Source organism: Ammospiza nelsoni, chromosome Z (genome assembly GCF_027579445.1).
Source record: "Ammospiza nelsoni isolate bAmmNel1 chromosome Z, bAmmNel1.pri, whole genome shotgun sequence".
NCBI classification, from domain to species: Eukaryota; Metazoa; Chordata; class Aves; order Passeriformes; family Passerellidae; genus Ammospiza; species Ammospiza nelsoni.
In genome coordinates this window covers 22,730,935-22,751,336 of record NC_080669.1, presented here as the reverse complement: position 1 = coordinate 22,751,336, position 20,402 = coordinate 22,730,935, and the positions used below count along the sequence as shown (strand labels likewise).

Sequence of the window (20,402 nt, the reverse complement as noted above, 5' to 3'; positions counted from 1 at the left end):
GGAAAACCACATCTTTGTTTTTGTAATAACTGGAAAATCTTAAACCTGAATTCCAGTACTCAGTTCATTGGTTTACCAGTTTTAGTTTTCATATTTTGCTGTGGCATCTCCTGGCTTAGAGTAATGAGTTAATACCTGTGCAGTCTTTCAAAATCTGTGAGCTAAAACACCTGTTTTGTGAATAAAAGGCTGTGTGTGAAGGAATATTGTGATTTTATCACAATTAACAGTGCTTTACAGTTTGAACTTCAGGGAATGATGGTGATAAAGAGTATCTGGGTATTGCAAAGTGTTTACCTTGGTCTGTGTTGCTTGCATTAGTTCTTTATTTTTTTTCAAGAAACAACTGTCAGTTGAATTTTTTGTAATAGCAATTATAGATGCTAGTTTTATTCTAACAAGCTTCTTGAGCTAACAGTGAGGAAATTGCTATTGAGAATATACAGAAAAAGGAAATATTGATGAAAGGTGGAGAAAGGAAGTAATTTTACTGGATTTATTGCTGTTATAAAATAATACGCAAAATTGAGTTTCATGTGCTGAAGGAATACTTCCAACTTGAAGCACTGTAGTACATGACATTTTTTTTAATCTGAAACTTGTTTTAACAGTTAGAAAATAACTCTTGCAATATTTCTAATAGTTTCATTATTTTTCTAACATTTTAGTGCTACAGCTTTTTTTCCTAACAATGAAAAAAAAGTAAGAAATCTTAATTTTCTGACTTCTACTGGCGTATCACTTCTGTAAAAGGAAATTCACCTCTAGAGAAACGTTTGTCCATGATATTGGTTCTATAAGCAACATCCTTAGCAGTACACCTTTCTTTTCTTGCATTTTTGTAATGAATTGTTGCACATTTTCCCCGTGATCATCACTATGCTATTCACATGTTTCTCTGAAGATTATACTTAATTATTTTTCTCACTTTTTTCTTTTTATAACCTTTGCAGGTTTTTTATAGTGAAGATGTTAGATATTTTTTTCACTTGTTGTGCTACATAGCCTTGTTTTGTTTTGTTTACCAGCAAGTGTATGAATAAGCTGAGGAACTTTATTGATTTAGATTGGTTGAAACAGAGGCTTGGAATCTACTATTTGTAACTTTGGTTGGAAATTGGTCTTTTGCTAGTAAATAGGGAGAGGGCATCTGCCCTCAGGAAAGAGAGAAAATGTTACAGCAATTGGCAAGGTCATGGATAAATAATGTATATGGGCCTTTCTCAGTTTTAGAGAATACTTTTATTTTGTACAGAAAATGGAGAGATAGGTTTTTCTGACTGACTGACTTGATTTCTCTGACACAGTCTTACCAAGTCAATGTCAGAAGCCACACTGGCGCTGTCCATGGTTTAACTGCATATTGGCTGAGTCACAGCAGTGGAGCTTTTCAGTATTAGTAGTAATGCTTTTTAAGGATATTATTTGTTTTACCCATGGTCTCACACAGTTTTGGAGACCTCTTACTTCTGCTACAGTGAATGCATGTTTTGCAGTTAACTTTGGGTGAAGGAGAAGTAGTATAGCACTTCCTGATGGAGATACTGTGATGGACTTCTGTGGAAGGATTTAGCACAGGCTTCAGGATGCTGATAGAGATGGCTTCGTTTTTCCAACTTTTAATGGCTTACTCTTTTATTTTTTTTCCTCTCCACAGGGTACACATTTTATCCAGTTGTGTTGCCAGAGAAATATTCCCATTGTGTTTTTGCAGAATATTACAGGTGAGTAAGATCAAGTTTTTGAGGTTTCACTTCATTGTAGACTTTGCTGATAATTGTTGAGTCTGTGTTCTAGACAACCTCTTGTGTGCTGTGTAGTACTTACATCATCAGCCTGTTTGGAAATCAGCCTGTCAGCAGCTGGTGAAAGCCTTGCCTTATGACTTGCTCCTCAGTTCTTTCTGCAGTGTGCTGTGAAGCACACAGTATGACATAGGGCACAGTATTATAATATAAACTGGTGAGCCTTTTGTTCTTGTTGTATTTCTTCAGGTTTCATGGTTGGCAGAGAATATGAGGCTGGAGGGATAGCAAAAGATGGTGCCAAGATGGTAACTGCTGTAGCTTGTGCTAATGTACCTAAAATAACCGTCATTATCGGTGGCTCTTATGGAGCTGGAAACTATGGGATGTGTGGAAGAGCATATAGGTAAGTGTTGCTTCAAATCGTTACAGCAGACAGAAATAATTTAAGAAAACATAACTTTAAAGTACCATTCCAAAAAGCCATCTGAACTCTTGAAGAAGTTGTGCTATTTGGAAAAGAAAAGAGTTCTTAATGAATATGCTCATAAGTAAATAACAGCCTGAAATTTGTAGAGACTGATAAGGGTCATGATTCACCTTGAATTAGGTGACAGAGGAGACCTTCTAAAAGTAAACCTGTTCACATCTTTTTCTGCCGTATCAGTTCTTGGCAGAAAAATTGTAGTCTTAAACAATCATTGGGCAGTATAGGCTGGTCCTTTATTCTGCATTCATAGGAAAAGTGTATCAGCTTGTGTAAAAATCCCTTATTCACTTCAATCAGCCTGTTTTTATGAATAAGGTTTGTATAACACCTAAAGATTTTTTTGTTGCCCTTTGGACATGGCTTATTTGATTTTTTAAATTTAGTTTTTCAAGGCTTCCTATACTATTGAAGTTAGTTGGGATGTTTAGGACAAAATTTCCTGTGGGTTGGGAATAGGAGCTGAAGAGATCCAACAAAGAGAAATTTTTTAAAAAAGGTGAATAATAGAAATGAACAGAATTTTTACATTTTTAAATGTAATGCTGCAAGCATTGAAGTATGTTAATGTACCTTTTAAAAATGTTATTTTGTAGAATTGTCATACATAAAAATGTATTCTTAGTTGAGTGAAAATTCTTCACCAGGAAATGTGACAATGTCTTACTTTGATGTTTAATATGTATTTTTTCAGTCCAAGATTTTTATATATGTGGCCAAATGCTCGCATATCGGTGATGGGAGGGGAACAAGCTGCTACTGTTCTAGCTACAATAGCTAAGGACCAAAAAGCAAGGGAAGGAAAACAGGTATATCTTTCTTCTTTCATTTCTGGTAAAGTCATTATCACTTACTCTTTTACTGGAGTTGGTCACTTTGTGAGCTAGGAAGGGGTGGAAGAGAGTGAGATGCCAGTGAATTATCCCAGTGCCAGCTAGTGCACTGAAAAACATGAAGAATTTGTGAAAGGTTATTGCTTACTTCTTTGAAAAGTGAAGATCATTCATATACCATTGTATTTTTGTACTTTGTGCAACAAGTTATTAGTTCTACCTGAGATAAGCAAACGGGAATCCTCCTTGCCTTGGGAGTATGAAGAGGAATGTTGGGAATAGTGTCTTTCCAATTATGAAGGTGGCAGTTTTAGAGAAAGTTGATCTTTAAATGATTCACTGATTGAGAATTATGAAACTAGTAACAGCAGAAGTCTGGAGAGGTTTGGAAAAGTTTTTGCTCATTTCAACATTTTAATTGAAAATTAGAGGTATATTGTTTATGTAATAAACATATCTTACTAAATCTTATAGTAATATTTTATAGTTTCAGTGCACACTCTTTTCTGCTGAGTTGGTTTTTTTTTTAATTGCAAGGTTTATGGTTATACTACTGCTTTGATCCCATAAGAAGTGGTTTTATTTATGTCTAAAATTGTTCATATTTATCATGAGTAGTTAATCAGAATAGTGAAGCAATATGAACATATTATCTCAATGTTACTACTTTTCAACACTTGACTTGTTCTTTCTGTGAGTAGAATATACTCACCCTTATCTCTCTCTGTCTTAATTTCCCAAATTCATGATACCCAGAAAGAAGGTCAAGAAAAATAATTAGTAGTAGTTAAATCCCAGTCAAATGTGTTAGAAACCTGAAAGTTTTCTGAATTGCTATTACCAGTCTGGATCACACTGGATCTAACCCAGTGTTAGAATAGTGCAGACTTACTTTATTAAAAAATCTTGCCAAAGGCAACCCAAATTTTTTTTTCCAATACACTAGCTTCAGAAATTTTTAAGTTCTAGTCACCAATTACTCTTGCATTCAATTAAGTATATGTTTATTCTCTTTTTTGCACCCACTTGGAAAGTGCTATTTGGATTTTGTTATCAAACATGCAAAATTGTCAATTGTGTGCTAAAAGAGTAAAAAAAAACTTTGGGCAGAAAATTTAGGCATTTTCTTCGGGTTGATGCTGCATATAAAGGTCTGCTATCATTGGAGAAGAAAATATTAAAGAATATTTTATGTGGTTTTTTAGTTGTCTGAGGCAGATGAAGCGGCTTTGAAGGAGCCAATCATTAGGAGGTTCGAGGAGGAAGGAAACCCTTATTATTCCAGTGCAAGGTAATATACAGATAACTATTCTAACACTTAATTGTAATCATGGGACCTGACTTCTAATTCATGGTACTAAATAATAGCAGAACAGAGCAATTGGAAGCAAAAGTTGTGTTTGATGTGCATTCAAATCAATGCCTTGTCTTAGCTCTGGGACCTGATATCATGAACTGTTTCAGAAGACAGTCTGTGCTTGCAGGAAGTACTTCACTGGTTCTGTAAGAAATTATATGGTAGAATGGAATTATATTGTTACATATTTCATTCTGAATGAGTTTTATATCATTCTTCCCAGTGTAGTATCTGGTCACCTTTCTAAAGCTTATTGAACAATATAATGAGCAGCTGCATGTGTATTAGGAGGAATTCATTTCATTGGGGTTCTGCAAGTAGAAGAGGCCAGTGGAAAAGGAGGTAGCAGTTTAAAGATGACCTGAAGCCATTGGCAAATTTGGTCATAGTAGGTAATAGTATTGGATGATAGCAGTGATGGTTAGGGCTCTAGCTGATGGATGCTGCATACTCACTCATGTTTGCTGAGAAGTCCTTTGCAGCATTTCATGCTCAGGCTGATGCAATATTAGTAAATGACTAGGAACTAGTTAGGCTAATGAAACAAGGTGGCATCCTGAAGTGATCCAGATATATCTGGAAAGTAGCTTGGGGGGCTTTTTTGGCCTTTGATGGTTATTCTCCATTAGTTTCATCCTGTCAGTACTAATCTTCCTGCATATATTTCTGCTTGTGGCATCCAAAAGCTAATTTTCTACAGGCTCTCAGCTGCTAATGATGGTAGAGGGTAGAAAATTTCAGTGACCTGTATGTCAGCTGTGAAAGCAGCAGAGCTGGCAGTGAACAACCCAGGAGACTCCTGGAGTATGTAGAGAACAACTTCTGGTGCAGGTATCAGGCAAGCCAGCCCGAGGCGCGACGTTCCTGGGCCAGGCACTCACCAGTGCAGCGGGCTCACTGCAGAGGTTACAGCTGGAAGCAGCAGGCACAGCCTGGTTGAGTTCAGCATCTCAAGGAATATGAGGCAGCAAAGAGAAACTCCAGACCCTAAAATTTGGAAGAGTGAGTTTCCAGATGTTTAAAGGGTTAGTGGATGAGATCGCCTGGGAAACTCCTTAAAGACAGAGGGGCTGATTAGAGCTGGCAGTTCTTAAAAGACACTTTTCTTAGAGCACAAGAGCTCTTTATTCTTGTATGTAGGAAATTGTATGGCAGGGTGGAAACTGGCGTAGCTGAGCAAGGATTTTGTCCTCAAACTGAGGTGTAAGAAGGAAGTATACACGCTGTGGAAGCAGGGGCAGGTAACCTGGGAAGAGCTTCTTCATGATCAAAAGTAAGATATGAAATGACTGTTAACTTTTACTCTTTTGTGTAGGGATAGTAGAATATACTTAACTGAGATATTTATACCTGGGAAATCAACATTAATTTTAATGTTTCATCAAATGAATGCCTTCATCAAGCCTGATCTTCTGTGGGTAGTAAGAGAAATAGCACAGAAGTTTTTAACAGCTGACCTTTAACAGCTGACTTTATGTTCTAAGGCAAGAAGGAAAAATGAAAAAATATGTATAATTTTTTATAACTGGGAGGAGTTTTTGAGGAGAAGAATATTCCACTTATATAATAACATTTAAAAATTAGTCAAACTGTCCGTATTTAAATTTAATCCCTACCCCAGAGAAGATTAATAATAGGATTTTTTTTTACATTTATTTTTTATATGTTCACTGGAAACATATTCTTTTACTCATGATTTATTTAACATTCAATATATTAGATATATTAGCGATATAAAAACTTACCCGCTCCCAAAAACCTACAGATGATTGACAGTATTTACAACAGTAAGTTACTAATCTGTAAGAAAGCAGTTTTGCATGTAAAGGTAAGACTAAAGTTAAAAAAATAACATTTTGAGTTTTTAATGATGTCTAATTTTTAGACATGAAACTTGAGTGTTTCATGTCAACTTTGTGCTCTCTGATGAACAATGCTTACCAGTTTATGTTTTCAGAACATCTGGCCGTTTTGTGAATTGGTAAGTTGTTAATCTAGTAGTCACCCCAGCAAATAGCTTAAATTTGCCCAGCGCAAGTGTTAGAAAGTGCTTTTAGTGCTAAGTGACATGTCATTTTTTTGAAAAAGCAGGGTAGTTATGTGCTTCTTACTGTTTCCTTTTGGAAGGGAAATGGACAGATGTAAGTTGGCTGAGAGAAGCGTGGGTCTGGATTGCATGTGGTTGGGTTTGTGTGATGCTGCATTCAAGATAATAAGCCCAGCTGAGACATGAAGTCAAATGTCAGATCTGAAATCCTGCGGAGGCTTACCTGGCTATAAGCAATGAAGGTAAAATGCCTCTTTTCACAAAGGAGTGCTTTTGACAACAGTGTCTGAGTGGCTCAGGTCAAGGCAGTTCTGGCTAGTTTCTCTCGCTTTTCAGTTCAAGTAGGTGCACTCTGCATTGTCTAGGAGCTTTTAATTGCTCTCTTGTAGAGTTAATTGGGTATTTCAGTGGATATACTCATGTTTCCTGCCATTTCATGCTTTGCATTAACTAATTTCTAAGCAAGATCTCAGATCAATAGTTCAGAAGTTTTCATTACTATGGAGTAGTCTGTCCAAGCAGAAACAATGAGATGAAGTGGATTACAGTCTTCACAGCAAGTGTGCTCAGGGGGAAGGATGTACCACTTACCTTGCACCTTGGAGACAGCCCTTTCCAATCAGCCAACATCAGCTGCTTATTAGCAAGCATTTGCTGTAATTCGGGGAGGAGTAACCCTGTCCCTTTTGCAGCCCGTTCCTGTTGGGCTCCAAGCATGGTAAAAACCCAGATGATTGTCTACCAAATGTCAGGGTAGTATAATTGAAACAAAATCCAGACAGCCTTCGTTTTGTAAGAGCCTTCTACCAAAGAGGTCAACGAGGAAACTCTAACAAACAGCTTTGCATTTCTGAGAGAACAAAAAATGATAGGTGGGCACAAAGATTGTTGTCTGTATTGCTGCTTGTGTGCAGCTGGTTTGGAGGCTTCCTCATGCTGTCCTCCTGCCTAATGTCTGCCTCACCCTTAATAGCCATTGAGATTGATGTGACCCTTCCACTTGACTTCATTAGGCTTTGAATCAAGCTTTTAGCAGTAATAAGGAGAGAAAAGGAAAATGCCCTGACAATCTTAAAAGATAAGAAAATATCTCTGTTTATTCTGTTTATATTGTTTTGCTTATAAGTGATAACTTGCTATATGTACAGGATGTCAATACTGTTCCCTGCAGTTGTATTTTCTAATCAGACTTTAACCAATTTTTTGATTGGAACCTTTGACAATGAGCAGTCTTAATTAATGGCAGTCATTAGGCAGCACCGTTTTTAATGAGTTATATTAATCTGCTCACAGGTCTCCTAAAGGATTTCACTGGTTTGCATCTTAACAAATTGTGCAAGCACTTTACTTCAGGCAACTTCATTTCTTTTACTCACACTATCTCAGCTACAGATATTTTATGAGCATAGTGTGACTCATGTTCCTGCAATGGGGTTTTAATAGATAGTTTAATTATTAATGTTACATCTCCAGTAGAGAATACAATTTTCTTTAAACAAAGAGAAGCAGAAGCCAGGGGTGACCATATGAAAGCAGCTTGACTTCCATGCAACATAAAATTTCTGCAGTTGTCAATATAAGTCAATTGTGTTGTTACAAAAAAAGGAAAAATAAAAAACAACCCAAATCTGCTAATGAAATGTGCTTCATGTTTGGATATTTATTACAGCAGTAATCACTGAGAAGTTGTGTCTTCCAAGGTACTGCACTAAATTGGTGATTCTTTTGGAGTCAGTTCATCCCTGCCCTTTCCAGGCCCTGAGCATATGTGTTGAACATTTTAAGTGTTATGAGTTCCCTCATTCTGTTTCAATAAAAAAGAGAGTTAATTGCAGGTATTTATTGGGGGGAAAAATTATATAGAGAGCAAAGAAAGCTGTAGCAGTCAAAAAAACAAAATTTGCTTAAAAATATAAATTCATGTATTTGAGATTGTTCATAAATTTGGGGGTTTTTTTCACAGTCTTAAGAAAACAGAAGGTTGGGATTGATTTGACCTCACAGAACTGCTTTATTTTCACTATTAAGGACGATCTTCTCCATTCCTTTGTCAGATTAATCTGATTATGTTCATCGTAACTAAATCAAAATATAAATACAAGGTGAAGGAAAAAAACCCACATGCATTAAACTTTGGTAATGCACACTCTATGGAGTTGAAAGTATAGAAAATACTGTCTTGGCCATTCTGTCATGCTAGATTGTATCAAGAGCTACAGCCATTGTCTTGAGAAAAATCAAGAAAATTGAAAGATCTCTAAAGTAATTTTCTGTATAACCAAGTTACACTTTTCTTTGGGTATTTTAAACAAAAAAATACCTTCCAATTGCTTTTACTTTTGTATGGTAAGAAGCACTTCCTCTTGAGTTTTTTCAATTGAATATTGCCCAAATAAGCCAGGTAAGCTCAAATAAGCCCAAATACTTTAACAAAATTAGTTACTAATTAAAATTTAGTTACTACTCAAAATTTAAAAGTACAGTTAGGAAAGAAGTTATTCACAGGAGTCAGACAGCAGGAGCTTAGACCATTTATCTGAGTTATGATACAGACAGCTCTTGTGTCATCTGAAACATAATTTGCTGTTAGTGTCACTTCCATGCAGGTACAAGTGTGGCTGTTAGAATATTCCAGTGCTTGGGTTACTAGCCCTATTGAAGGGAGGTACTAACTGAGAATCCTGAAATGAGAAGTTAGATAGAGATACAATTTTCTTATATTTGTATTTTGGATTTATAGCAGCGTTTTGGTTCTTTTTTGCTGTGCCATAAGTTTTTCTCCTTTTTACATTTGAGGAAATTCTTTACTGTGGTGGTGAGGCACTGAACAGGCTGCACAAAGGAGCAATCCTCTGCCCCTCTGCCTGGAAGTGTTCAGTGCCAGGTTGGATGGAGCTCTGAGCAACCTGGTCTAGTGGAAGGTATCCTTGCCCATGGTGGGAGTATTAGAACTAGATGATCTTTAGGGTCCCTTCCAACGCAAACTGTTCTGTGATTCTATCATTTTTCCAGAATTTGTTCTCTTATTATTGGGACCTGGTAGACCAGGTCAGTGAGTGCCACAACTACTTGTAGTACTAGACTTCTTAAATAAAAATTTGGTTTTCTCCCCCCAAAAAGAAAGAGCCTGATTTTGCCCAATTAGCAGCAAAGCCTTCCCTTCTCCAAAACCTTTCTTCTTCTATACTTCAGTTTTACTCTTGTGCCCCATTTAGTTTAACAGTCTGCTGCTTGGGAAGCTGCACTGTGATAAGATCTATAGTAGAGTATTCTTTCTGAGCTGAGTATCCTTTTTCTTGTCTAACTTTTAAAACATGCTCCTAGAGCTGAGCCTGAACACTTGTGCTTGGTGTTGTTAAAGGTGTCTTCTACTGCGATTCCATTTTGTGCATCCTAGGATAGATACAACTTGTAAAATGAAAAGCATATATTGTCAGTCTCTTAGTATATTTATCTCATTTGATCAATATTACTTTCACAGCAAATAACAAAATAAAGCAAATATGGAAAACACTCAAGTGTCTGCTGCTGCCTTGAGTTTATGAGTATGTATTTATGTACAGTTTGCAGTCCTCCTGGGAGTGAGGTTGGCACATTTAGGATTGAAAGAAGAGTGCAAAATATCTTGTTTCCTGTCTAATAGGTTTTTCCAAAAATTATCTTCAAACAAAATAAAATTTGCAGATGTAACTTCAGTTAGAAGGGAAAGGCTGTGTGTCTTCTCTTGGTAGAGTCACTCTTGAATAGTCACCCTGTTCATGGCTGCTTTTTGTATTTTTAAATTTTCCACAAAGAATTAAGCATTAGCCAACACTGAAGTAAGTTCACAAAGAATGCAAAATAAGTCTCTCTAGGAAAAGATGGGATGGAGGAGGAGCATCCTTCTCTTAACCAAAGATGCACGTGTTCTGCAAATGCTGATTAAAGTATGTGTGTGTTTAAGTGAGACTGTGTTTCAATGAGCAGTGTGGTATCTTGTTTAAATATCTTGCTGAGGAAATAACAATATTTATGGTTTCATTTCAACGTGGATTTTAATTTAGGTAGGATGGAGTTGTCATTGAGAATCGATACCACTCATACCTTAATTTTTGGATAATATCAAAGAGACTCTTTACAAATATTGGTGATTTTGGGGACCTGCTAATTTGACAACTGCTCATTTATAATTTAATTGCCTTCAGGCTTTGGTTAAGGAAGGTAGTGTCTTCCCATTGTTTAGAAATGAACTTAATGGTAAAATAAATTGTGTTGGGTCTTGCTGAGGTGGAGTTCATTTTGCCACAGCAACCCTCATAGTGCTGTGCTTTGCATTAGTAGCTGGAAGGGTATTGACAGCACAGCAGTGGCTTCGCTGAGCAGTGCTGGCACAGCACCAGCCTCTCTCTCCAACATTTTTCCCCCCATCAGTATTCTGGGGTGACAAGATCCTGGGAGGGGACACAACTAGACCTGCTGACACAAACCAAAGGGATATTCCATAGCATATGACTTCAGCTCAGTTCCAAAAGCTAAGGAAAGGAGGAGGAAGATGGAACTTTGGTTATTTACAGTGTTTGCTTTCCCAAGCAAATGCCATACTGAAGCCCTGCTTCCTGGGAAGTGACTAGACATCACTTGCTGATGGGAAGTAGAGACTAAAGTTGTTAACGGGTTTTTTTCACATGGTGCACATGCAAACTTTCATTGTGCTTTAGTAAACTGTCTTATCTCAACCTATTGTTTTCCATCTTATTTTCTCTCCTCTGTCCAGCTGGGAAGGGGGAGAGATAGAGCCAGCCCCATGGGCACCTGGAATCCAACAAAAGTCAACCCACCACAGAAATTCTGAAAATACTTGAAATTTTTTCTGGCTCTTTAATGATGAAAGAATAATGATTTGTGTCATCCTCATCTGGCAGTTGAATTAACCTAAATAGTGTAAATAATGATGTGACATAATCTTTGAAGTGCAGGAATTCTTAATAGAATTAGGTCATTGACAGATGGTCATTCTCCACATGAACATTAAAAAGCACAGAGGGCTTTTTTTGCTGAAGGAGATGATTAAGTATGAAGAATCTATTTAAAATATGTAGGTCTGACATTCTTCACTTACCTAAAATGGAAACATTGTTCTAGAAGACAAATTCCATGGAGTAATGCACACCAGTCTATTGCATTGATGAACAGTGAGAATTGACTCCATTGCTTTTAGTATAATTTAGCTCTTTACTCCTCTTTCTTTTTCTGAAGCATTTCAGATTTCATGGGTTTGAAAGTATACCAGTTGTATATGTTGATTTCCTTTAATTATTAAAAGTTTTGGTTTGTTATATTTTTGGCTTTTCTCTAGATTGTGGGATGATGGGATTATTGATCCAGCTGACACAAGACTGGTTTTGGGCCTCAGTCTCAGCGCAGCACTAAACGCACCCACAAAGAAGACAGAATTTGGAGTTTTCAGAATGTAAACTTAAATATGTGATCAACAGAATTACCTCTGTGCATTTTGTTTGGGGCTGGACAGCATACTAGCTACAATATTATGGTGATTAAAAATAAAGATTTTTAAGATGCTATTTTTTAATGAAACTTTTATCATTATTTTCACTGACTGTAATTGTCACACAGTGCTTCAATTTTTTGATAGTGATTTGAGATTAATCATTTAAGTGCTGATATAACTGCATTGCATTAATAATTTTCAAGTTCTTGCATTGTACTTTATGTTACAAGAAACTATTGATACTATCTCTTATATAAATAAATGTACAAAATAAGCTACATATTTGGTGCTTATCAGCTCTTGTCGTTCTTTTAATTCTCTTTTGTATGTCTCCTAAAAATGCAAAGTACTTTTGCAGTCCAACAAAGAAAAATCCACATTTTCTAATAAATAATTTTTGTGAAAGGGAAGTGCTGTAAGGGTAGCCAGGGATTTCAACACAGCATGAAATTTTAGATTTCATGCATTTGTTGTCATCATGTTCTGTCTCTGGCTTTCATCCAAAAACATTGCTTTTCTGTGTGGTTCCCTGAAGTCAAAACAACTATTGAACCTGATGGATGCATAATGTTTTCTGGAAGAGATGGGAGGTGTGTGCTGGTATCTATGAAATCAGCAGGTTGCTGAGAGCATGTGTGAAGACAGAGACTGGCTGCAGAAATGTTTAAACATCTTGGCATGTGGTCCTTCTGGTAATTTTGGTTTCACAAAGACAGAGTGTTCTCTGCACAAGGGTCAATGCTTTGCTCAGAGCAGAAGGCTGAAATCCACTGACTTAAGGAGTTCTGCAATGCTTGAGGGCTTTCTGGTTATTCTGATTTATTAAGGGTAGCTTGTTGGAGTGTAAAGTTTTCAATATCTCGCTGTCTGTCATTTAATTTGTTTTCTTCAGAAACATTGTGTGCCTTGAAGAAACTACATTCTGTTCTAGCTGGGAGGTGATTTCAGTTTATCTAGCTTTGCCCTACAGGTGCCCAGATAGCCATTGCCAGAAATATCCTTGACTGAGAGTCAAGTGCAAGAAGAGCCAGTGTACATGAATAGAGGTCCTCTCCTTGCTGGCCTGTGGGGAGAGGAAAGACTGCTAAGAAGAGTGATCACCCAGGGTAAGGTACTAGCTGTAATCCTCCTAAGCTTGTGTGGAAAGGAGTTCTCCTTGGATCCAGGAGGAGGATGGTAGGTCTGCTGTCTACCAGCCTTTTGAGTTAGGTCTCAGACAGATGCAAAAAAGAAAATGAAATAATTCCTTGGAATCAGGATCTTCAATGTAGGATACAGATAATGTAGACAGCCTAACGTATGTTTAGCTCTGTGGTCTCTGGCACACTTGCCAAAAATTGCACTAAAAGAGCAATTTTCCCTCTCTTTTTACCAAGATGAAATGTATCCAAAGCCTTTCTGCACCCGCTAGAAAGATTACTTCCGTGGGTCTGCATTCTCATGCTTGCTCTTAGTATATTAAATAAATATTTAATAGAGAATAATAGTTTAAAGTACTGCCAGCTAGGCACAGAGCTGTGCTTTTTTGCCGCTTGTCTCACTACACACATTTGTGAACATGTCTGGCATAGATCCAAGATTTCTTGATCCAGAAAGCAAAGTGTAATTATTTATGGTTAATAGGCTTCTGAAATGCATTTAAAAATGCCCTACTTTTAAATACTGATTTATAAAATATATAAATATATTAAATATTAGCAATGAGAAAAATAGTTCCGTACCCTGAAATGCTGTTAGTGGCTTTCAATAAGAAGAAATGCACTGTATTTTCTCCTACTCCAGTGGAATAATCAGTTCTGGCACTTGACTTTGTGTTCTTAATTATGGGGGTCACTTTTGCCTGTCACTTCCAAAGCTATGAGGAATACTGCCTGTTTCTGCTAATAAATCTGATCTCTTCTGAATAATATTTTTATTTTGAATGCTTACACTGGTAATTAAATCATGCCAAGTTGGAGACAGTAACAGATAATCCTGGAATACAGGAGACAGATATGTTTGGAAAGATGCTTCTGAGAATGGTAATTCCCTGTTGATTGTTACATCAATTTCTTTTCACAGTTCTTTACACTTCTGAAAATTTCTTCCTCTGAATATGTATGCAAGTAAAGTCAAAACACGTCTGATTAAATAAGAGTGTTCTGCCTTAATAATACTTAGCTTTGGAAACATGATAAGTAAATGAAATTAATTATCACAGGCTTAGCATCCTATCAGCATGATCTGGTTAGCAATCACTACCAAGCAGGATCTTCAGTGCAGAACAGCAGTTCAGAGAGCCACTAGTGGTTATCACTCCTCCATTACACAGCTGTTTTGGAAAAGCTTTTCCATGTTACCATGCTGCATTCTGTATGGGGCACTGCATGCAGTGCCCATCATGTGTGATGGTGTTCTGATTGCTGAGATGGTCTCTTGCTGCCCAGAGAATTGCTGAAAAACATTGTTTTCTGTGGAGTCAGCAGGAGCAAGGAGTTGGACCCCATGCTTGTACTACATTTGATGATGTTGGTCGATCTATTCATGCTGTCTCAAAATAATCACTCAGAGCTCTCACATTTTGTCTGCCACCAGGACTCACAGCTTTTGCAGTAGCAGCTCCTTTTTAGGTTTAACATGGATGCCATTACAACTGTAATTTTCAGTTTTCATTGGCACTGTGCTACCAGTAGGATCCCTTTTTTAGTGAAAGGAAATTTTAAAACTTAGATTAAAGGTAGCTGCCACTGTAAGGGCATAATATTCGTGATGACAGAGGCAATGTAAAAGCTGTGAGTGACTATTTCAAGACTTCTTCTTGTCTCTGGTACATGTAACCTCTTCACTATGGTATTGAAGCAGCTCACAGCCACTAATCTGTTTCCTTACTGGAAAGGCTGGTACTTGGGATGACACTGATTTTTCAAATGGAGGTTGAGGAACAAGGGAAATAGCTGTGCTATATCAAGCTGTGCTAAATCAAGCACACAAACTGTGGTGGACCAGAACATCACACCAGGTGCTCTAGACTTCTGGGAACCTTTGCTTCTATCTAGTCTTGCCTTGGGCATAGCTGTTCTGAGCTATGTGCCTCCCTCCAGCCCTTGAGAAGAGGGAAGGCCAAGAGGTTTCCATTTCTCCATGATAGTTAGGCATGGTCTCTTTAACAGGTTAACACTTAACTGCAAGGAGTTTAAAAGAGTCGATGCTGTGACATTGAGGGTGTTTTCAAACACCTCTAGAGAAGGAAATGGGAAACCATGAAGGAGGTGGGCTAAGCTTCTTTTCATGTCCCTAGAGACTGTTGCAGTAACCAAGGGTTTGCTTTTCAAATTACCTGGGCTGAGGTGGTGAATTCAGGATGGATATAAAAATGTACCCATTGCCATTTTCCTTTTTATTTTCATGGCAGCTAGGAAGGTGCTGGGAACCTGGGAGCTACAATTTGGGCTTCAATCAAAATTGGTGACAGTTTGTTCAACAAACATCAAGGTAGAGCCTCTGGAACACAATCATTACAAGCCTGCTTCTGCTAGGGCTGAAATGAGATGTGGATAGTGCACAGCCTCTGTGATAGCTCTGCCTGCAGAAATGGAGAAGCCACTGGGAACCTGTTCCCCCTACTCTTCCACCCGTGTGGGGTTTGTTTGTTGGAGAATTTGTAGCTTCACTATTTGTGTGGGCATTGGTATATGTACTGTTGTTCTGAGAACCCATCTTTTATTTAAGTGGCTTTTTTCCAATCTATTACTCATCAAGATGAATTGCTATCTCCTGCTGAAATAGATATAGTGTTTCAAGTATGCCTCTGGACTCTTATTACTTCAACAGTAACTCTGATCTATCTTAGATTTTCCTCACTTTTCAAGGGTTCAGTAAAAAAAGTCTTGATTCAGAAAACCAGTGATGGTATATTATTTTTTTAACTGTGGTTTATAAATTAAGGCAATTTAACAATGCAGTTATAAAAGCCTGCTGCTTTCCTGCAAAGCCTTAAAGCATCCACTTAAAGCCAGATGTCCATTTTTGTGTCACTAATTCAGTAGAGCACTTGTTCAAATGCTTGACACTAATCTCTACAGTCTAGTAGTCCTAAAATCCGTCCAACTTTATGTCTGTGCCAAGCCAAAACTAGAACACACATAAATGCCTTAGAACTGCTCCCCAGCATCAACATAAACCTCCATTATTTTCCCACTTTTAGAAGTACACTTAATTAATTGATCATGATGGAAGAGTGTGATTATGAAAAGCATATGTGACTTTCAAAATTATCCATCTGATGTACAGATGCTAATGCACATTGGTAGTGTTCTGTTTGTACCTTATGTGCAATAACATTTGCATGGAGAAGGTAAACTTTGAGAAACTTGGATTAAACTTTGGTACAACAGAGCTGTTTGTCTCCAAGGTCTGATTGCATTTCACGTGGATTACCCAGAGCTAAGCACTGAGGTGCCACAGGCTCCCCTCCTTCCATAGCCAGCTGTCTTATGACTGGTTACTGAAGCTGTTGGAAAGTACCTGCCTTTTTGTGATTGTAAACAGTGATTTTCTGGTTCTGTACCTTGACCCCTTCCTCTGACACTCCGGTAGCCTCTGACGCTCTTATTTAATATTCAGCTGTCCTGCTGATGTTAATCCTTCTGATTTTATCCCCTAGTGCTGGAGACAAAGTGTACAAAAATGGCTGAATGGGGAACAAGGGACAGTGATGTCTGCAGAGACAGTGTGATACAGACACTAACAGGTACAGAAACTTGTATAGTTCTGTGGGTGTCTGTAGCCAGACAGACAAAACGACTTTTGGAAACAGAAATTTGTAATTGCCTCCACATTCAACAATAATTTCACTAGAGTAGCTAACATTAAATTCAGCTTTTTACTGGAAGTGTAAGTTGGAAAGAAAACAGTGATGTTTTCTGAGCATCTCTGGTGTGTTCAACACTGCATGAGTAATCCTCATACTATAAAATATGGTTTGAAATGTTGGTCAGGCTTCACAGATGCTGCTTTTAAAGTTGAATAGGCCATATATCTGCCTCTCTGTATGAAGTGTTGCATTTTTCATAGCCTGTGTTATTTCTCTGTTCTAAGGAACTTTGTTTTCACATACCCATAATTTTCAGTATTGCATGTAGTTGTGGTTTTGCTCCAGCCTGGGAACAAAGCCTGGACTTTGCTATGAGTGGTTTACCACCAGCCCGACATCAGAAATCTTAACTTTCCCTGTGGCTAAATGAAGCTGGAGGATCCATGCAAACAGACAGAGGACCTCTACTCTGACCAGCAATTACAAATGAGACCTTTGCTGGATGTGATGATCAATAGGAGTGTGTGGGAGGAGGTAACAGCAAGAGGTGAACACACAGTACTGGAGGCAAGCAACGTGATAGAGAGATCAGAACCTCAAACAAAATGCTGCTGTTGAAAATTACTTTTTGAACCACACTCATTTTGTACCCTTGAAAAAATGCCGATCTGCTTGGAAAAATACATGCCTGGGCCCATTTAATTTTTCTCTAAACAAACTTGTGTGGGTGCTCACATTGCATTGCCTTTTCAAGCAGTTCCTAGCTCCACTTCCTAGCTTCCCTACAAACTACCAGCTGTTAAGAGTTTGTTAACAAGCTAGGAGAGTTTTGTTAACAAGGTTTTCCAGTTTTCTCCTTCTCCAAATGACCCTCCCTTCACCTAAGGAGACACAGCCCAGTTCCTGCTGCTGTTGACTTGCAGGCAGGAACATCCCCATAGCCACTTCAGAACCATGAGCTTGAAGTGAAACCTCTGCACAGGCAGACCCAACTTGTTGCCTCCTTGTCCCAGCAACCAGATGGCCAAATGTCTCATGCCAGCAAACTGCTGGTCAGCAACCCTGTTTTACCCCAGCCTTGGCCCAGAGGAGGCTGGAGAAAGGCTGAGCACTGACTGTCCTTCATCTTGCATGCTCTTCCTGGCATACCACTGCTTTTCTAAATGGGAAGAGCTACCCCTGCCACTGCCATGGCCGTGAAGCCTGGGCAGGCATGATTTGCTAAGGATTTTTTAGTGAGAATATTCATGGACACGAGGCCACTGGGCTGGTAGAACCAAAAGTCAGTGGAAAGGTCTGAATGGTATGTCTGATACTAGGTCTCCTTCTGGCAACAGCACTTTTTCTTTCCCAAAATGGAGGTGGCCTCATTCCACACACAGGGTGTATAATGCTCCCCAAGAACTTGCTCAGTGGTGTGATATTTGACCTCAAGCACCATTTACAGTTCTACTTGATATATTAGCAGTTACTTTTATCCTGGGCCTTTTGATGCTGCTTCTTACCTTGCCCTCGGTGGCCCTGAGCCTCCCCACACTCTTGGTTCTCACCTGTCCTTATTCAAGTACTCACATCCTCATCAGCTTATTGCTCATCACCACAATCTACCACCCCCCCCACACACTTCTTTAGGCTAATTATCCCACATGGCTCTTCCTTCCTTCTAGCACATCATGTTTTTCCTTAGCCCACGGATACTTACCCTCCCTCCCGTCAGATCCCTGTGTTGACTTCCAAGTCTAGTCTCCCTAGTCTGTAAGCCCAACTTCCACTTTCATCTCTGTGTGTCCAACGTCCACCCTCTCCCTCAACCATCCCAGCCCCCAGGGACGAGGCAATAGTTTCCCACTCTGCCCACAGCTTTCGACTGTGGACGAGCGCAGGGAGCGCGGGCAGGGTGCGGCTGGCCCGGCCGCCTTCCCCTCGGCCGCCCTCAGAGACGGATCCGCTGTTTGGCCCAAGGGCCAGGGACGGCCGGCGCTTTGGGGCGCCGACCGGGGCGCTCGGGCGGTGGGGGCGCGGAGCCGTGCCGTGCCGTGCCGTGGCGGCACTCGGAGCGCGGCGGCGGTGGGCGCTGACGCACGGCGGGGCGGGCGCGGCGCTATAAAGGCGGCGGCGGCGGCGGCGGGGCGGCAGCACCATGGAGAGCTGCCGGGCGCTGGCGCTGTGCGCCGTGGCGGCCGCGCTGCTGCTGAGCGCCCGCGGGCACGGATCGACCCCGCCGCGCCGCGTCCGCGACCTGGGACCGCCCGGCGGCGGCGGCGCCTCCCGGGAGAAGGAGCTGGTGCGGCGGGTCCGGGAACGGGCGGGGGGCGGCGGCGGGGCGGGCGCGGTCTGACGGCGGCTCTCTGGTCTCTCGGCAGATCGAGGCGCTGCAGGAGGTGCTGGAGAAGCTCAAGAGCAAGAGGGGACCGCACTACGAGAAGAAGTTCGGGCAGGTGCCCATGGTGGGTGTCCCGGCGGGACGGGTCGGGACGGGACCGGGAAGGGAATAAAAAGGAAGGGGAAGGGAGTAGAACAGAACGAGGCGAGACGGGACGGAATGGTACAGGAACGGGAAGGGACGGAATGCGGACGGGAAGGGAAGGGAAGGGAAGGGAAGGGAAGGGAAGGGAAGGGAAGGGAAGGGAAGGGAAGGGAAGGGAAGGGAAGGGAAGGGAAGGGAAGGGAAGGGAAGGGAAGGGAAGGGAAGGGAAGGGAAGGGAAGGGAAGGGATAGAATAGGACTTGGTCTAGACGGGACGAGACGACACGGAAGAGAATGGGACGAGGCTAGACGGCACGGGACGTGACGGGACGGGACAGAACTGGGCGGCCGCTGGTGGCGGTCCCACTCACCGCCGGCCGCTGCCCGCAGTGCGACGCCGGGGAGCAGTGCGCCGTGAGGAAGGGGGCTCGCATCGGGAAGCTCTGCGACTGCCCCCGGGGGACGTCGTGCAATTCCTTCCTCCTCAAGTGCCTGTAAGCAGAGGCGTCCCGGGACAAGCCGCCGGGAGTGCAGGCACCGACGTCTGGCCGCCCCGACCTCCGGCGACTTCCCGCAGCTCCTCCGCCCGAGAAATGCGGCGATAAGTCCCCGCGTCGCCCGTGTAACGCTGTCCGTGACATCCGACATCCGTGGAGCTGTTTTCTTTCTCTCCCCCGCCCCACCCCGTCCTCTCCCTCGCCTCCTCCCCTGCTTTTTTTTGTCCGTCCAGGAAAATCCCGGGCCGTGCCTTGGGAGTAGAGGTGCCGGTCCCGGGAGCTGCAGTGCCGTCCCAGTGCAGACCCGAGTAGTGCCAAGCCGTGCCGGGAAGCCGTACTGACCCCGTGCCGTGCCCCGGGGTGTTCGGCTCCCTCCTCGGGCGGAAAACATCCACCCGCTGCCGGCCGGAGAAGCCGGGGCCAGGGGACTCCCCTGAGGTGGCTGGGGGTAGCGGGGACAGGCGGGATGCGGGTGTGTCCAAAGCACCCTGTCCCCTCTCTCTTGCCGCCCCGCGCAGAGGACCCAGTTGGGCACCCGCCAGAGCCAGCAACCTGTAGCCCTCGGTGGGGCTCACCCGCACCGCTGGCCTCAGGCCAAATCCAGCTGTGCTCACCCTGGGCTGTAGACAGTCCGGCATGAGAGAGACACTGATGGTGTGCGGGGGGTCCGGCACTAGCATGGCTGGGGTG

General features: G+C 41.1%; 2 protein-coding genes across 2 annotated transcripts in view; both read left to right on the top strand.

Annotated features, from left to right (window-relative positions):
- Nucleotides 1–12,030, top strand: part of MCCC2 (methylcrotonyl-CoA carboxylase subunit 2) — a 37,214-nt gene extending 25,184 nt beyond the window's left edge. Inside the window, exons 13-17 of the mRNA XM_059491926.1 lie at nt 1,658–1,724; nt 1,995–2,151; nt 2,927–3,041; nt 4,271–4,356; nt 11,805–12,030. Of these exons, the coding sequence (XP_059347909.1) occupies nt 1,658–1,724; nt 1,995–2,151; nt 2,927–3,041; nt 4,271–4,356; nt 11,805–11,922 (543 nt within the window). The 3' untranslated portion in view covers nt 11,923–12,030. The remainder of the gene's footprint in view (nt 1–1,657; nt 1,725–1,994; nt 2,152–2,926; nt 3,042–4,270; nt 4,357–11,804) is intronic.
- A 6,859-nt stretch (nt 12,031–18,889) lies between these two features.
- On the top strand, nt 18,890–19,798 carry CARTPT (CART prepropeptide). The gene is made up of 3 exons (XM_059492948.1): nt 18,890–19,033; nt 19,113–19,196; nt 19,606–19,798. The coding sequence occupies exons 1-3, from the start codon at nt 18,890–18,892 to the stop codon at nt 19,711–19,713; spliced, it is 336 nt and encodes a 111-aa protein (XP_059348931.1). The 3' UTR covers nt 19,714–19,798.
- Nucleotides 19,799–20,402: the final 604 nt, after the last annotated feature.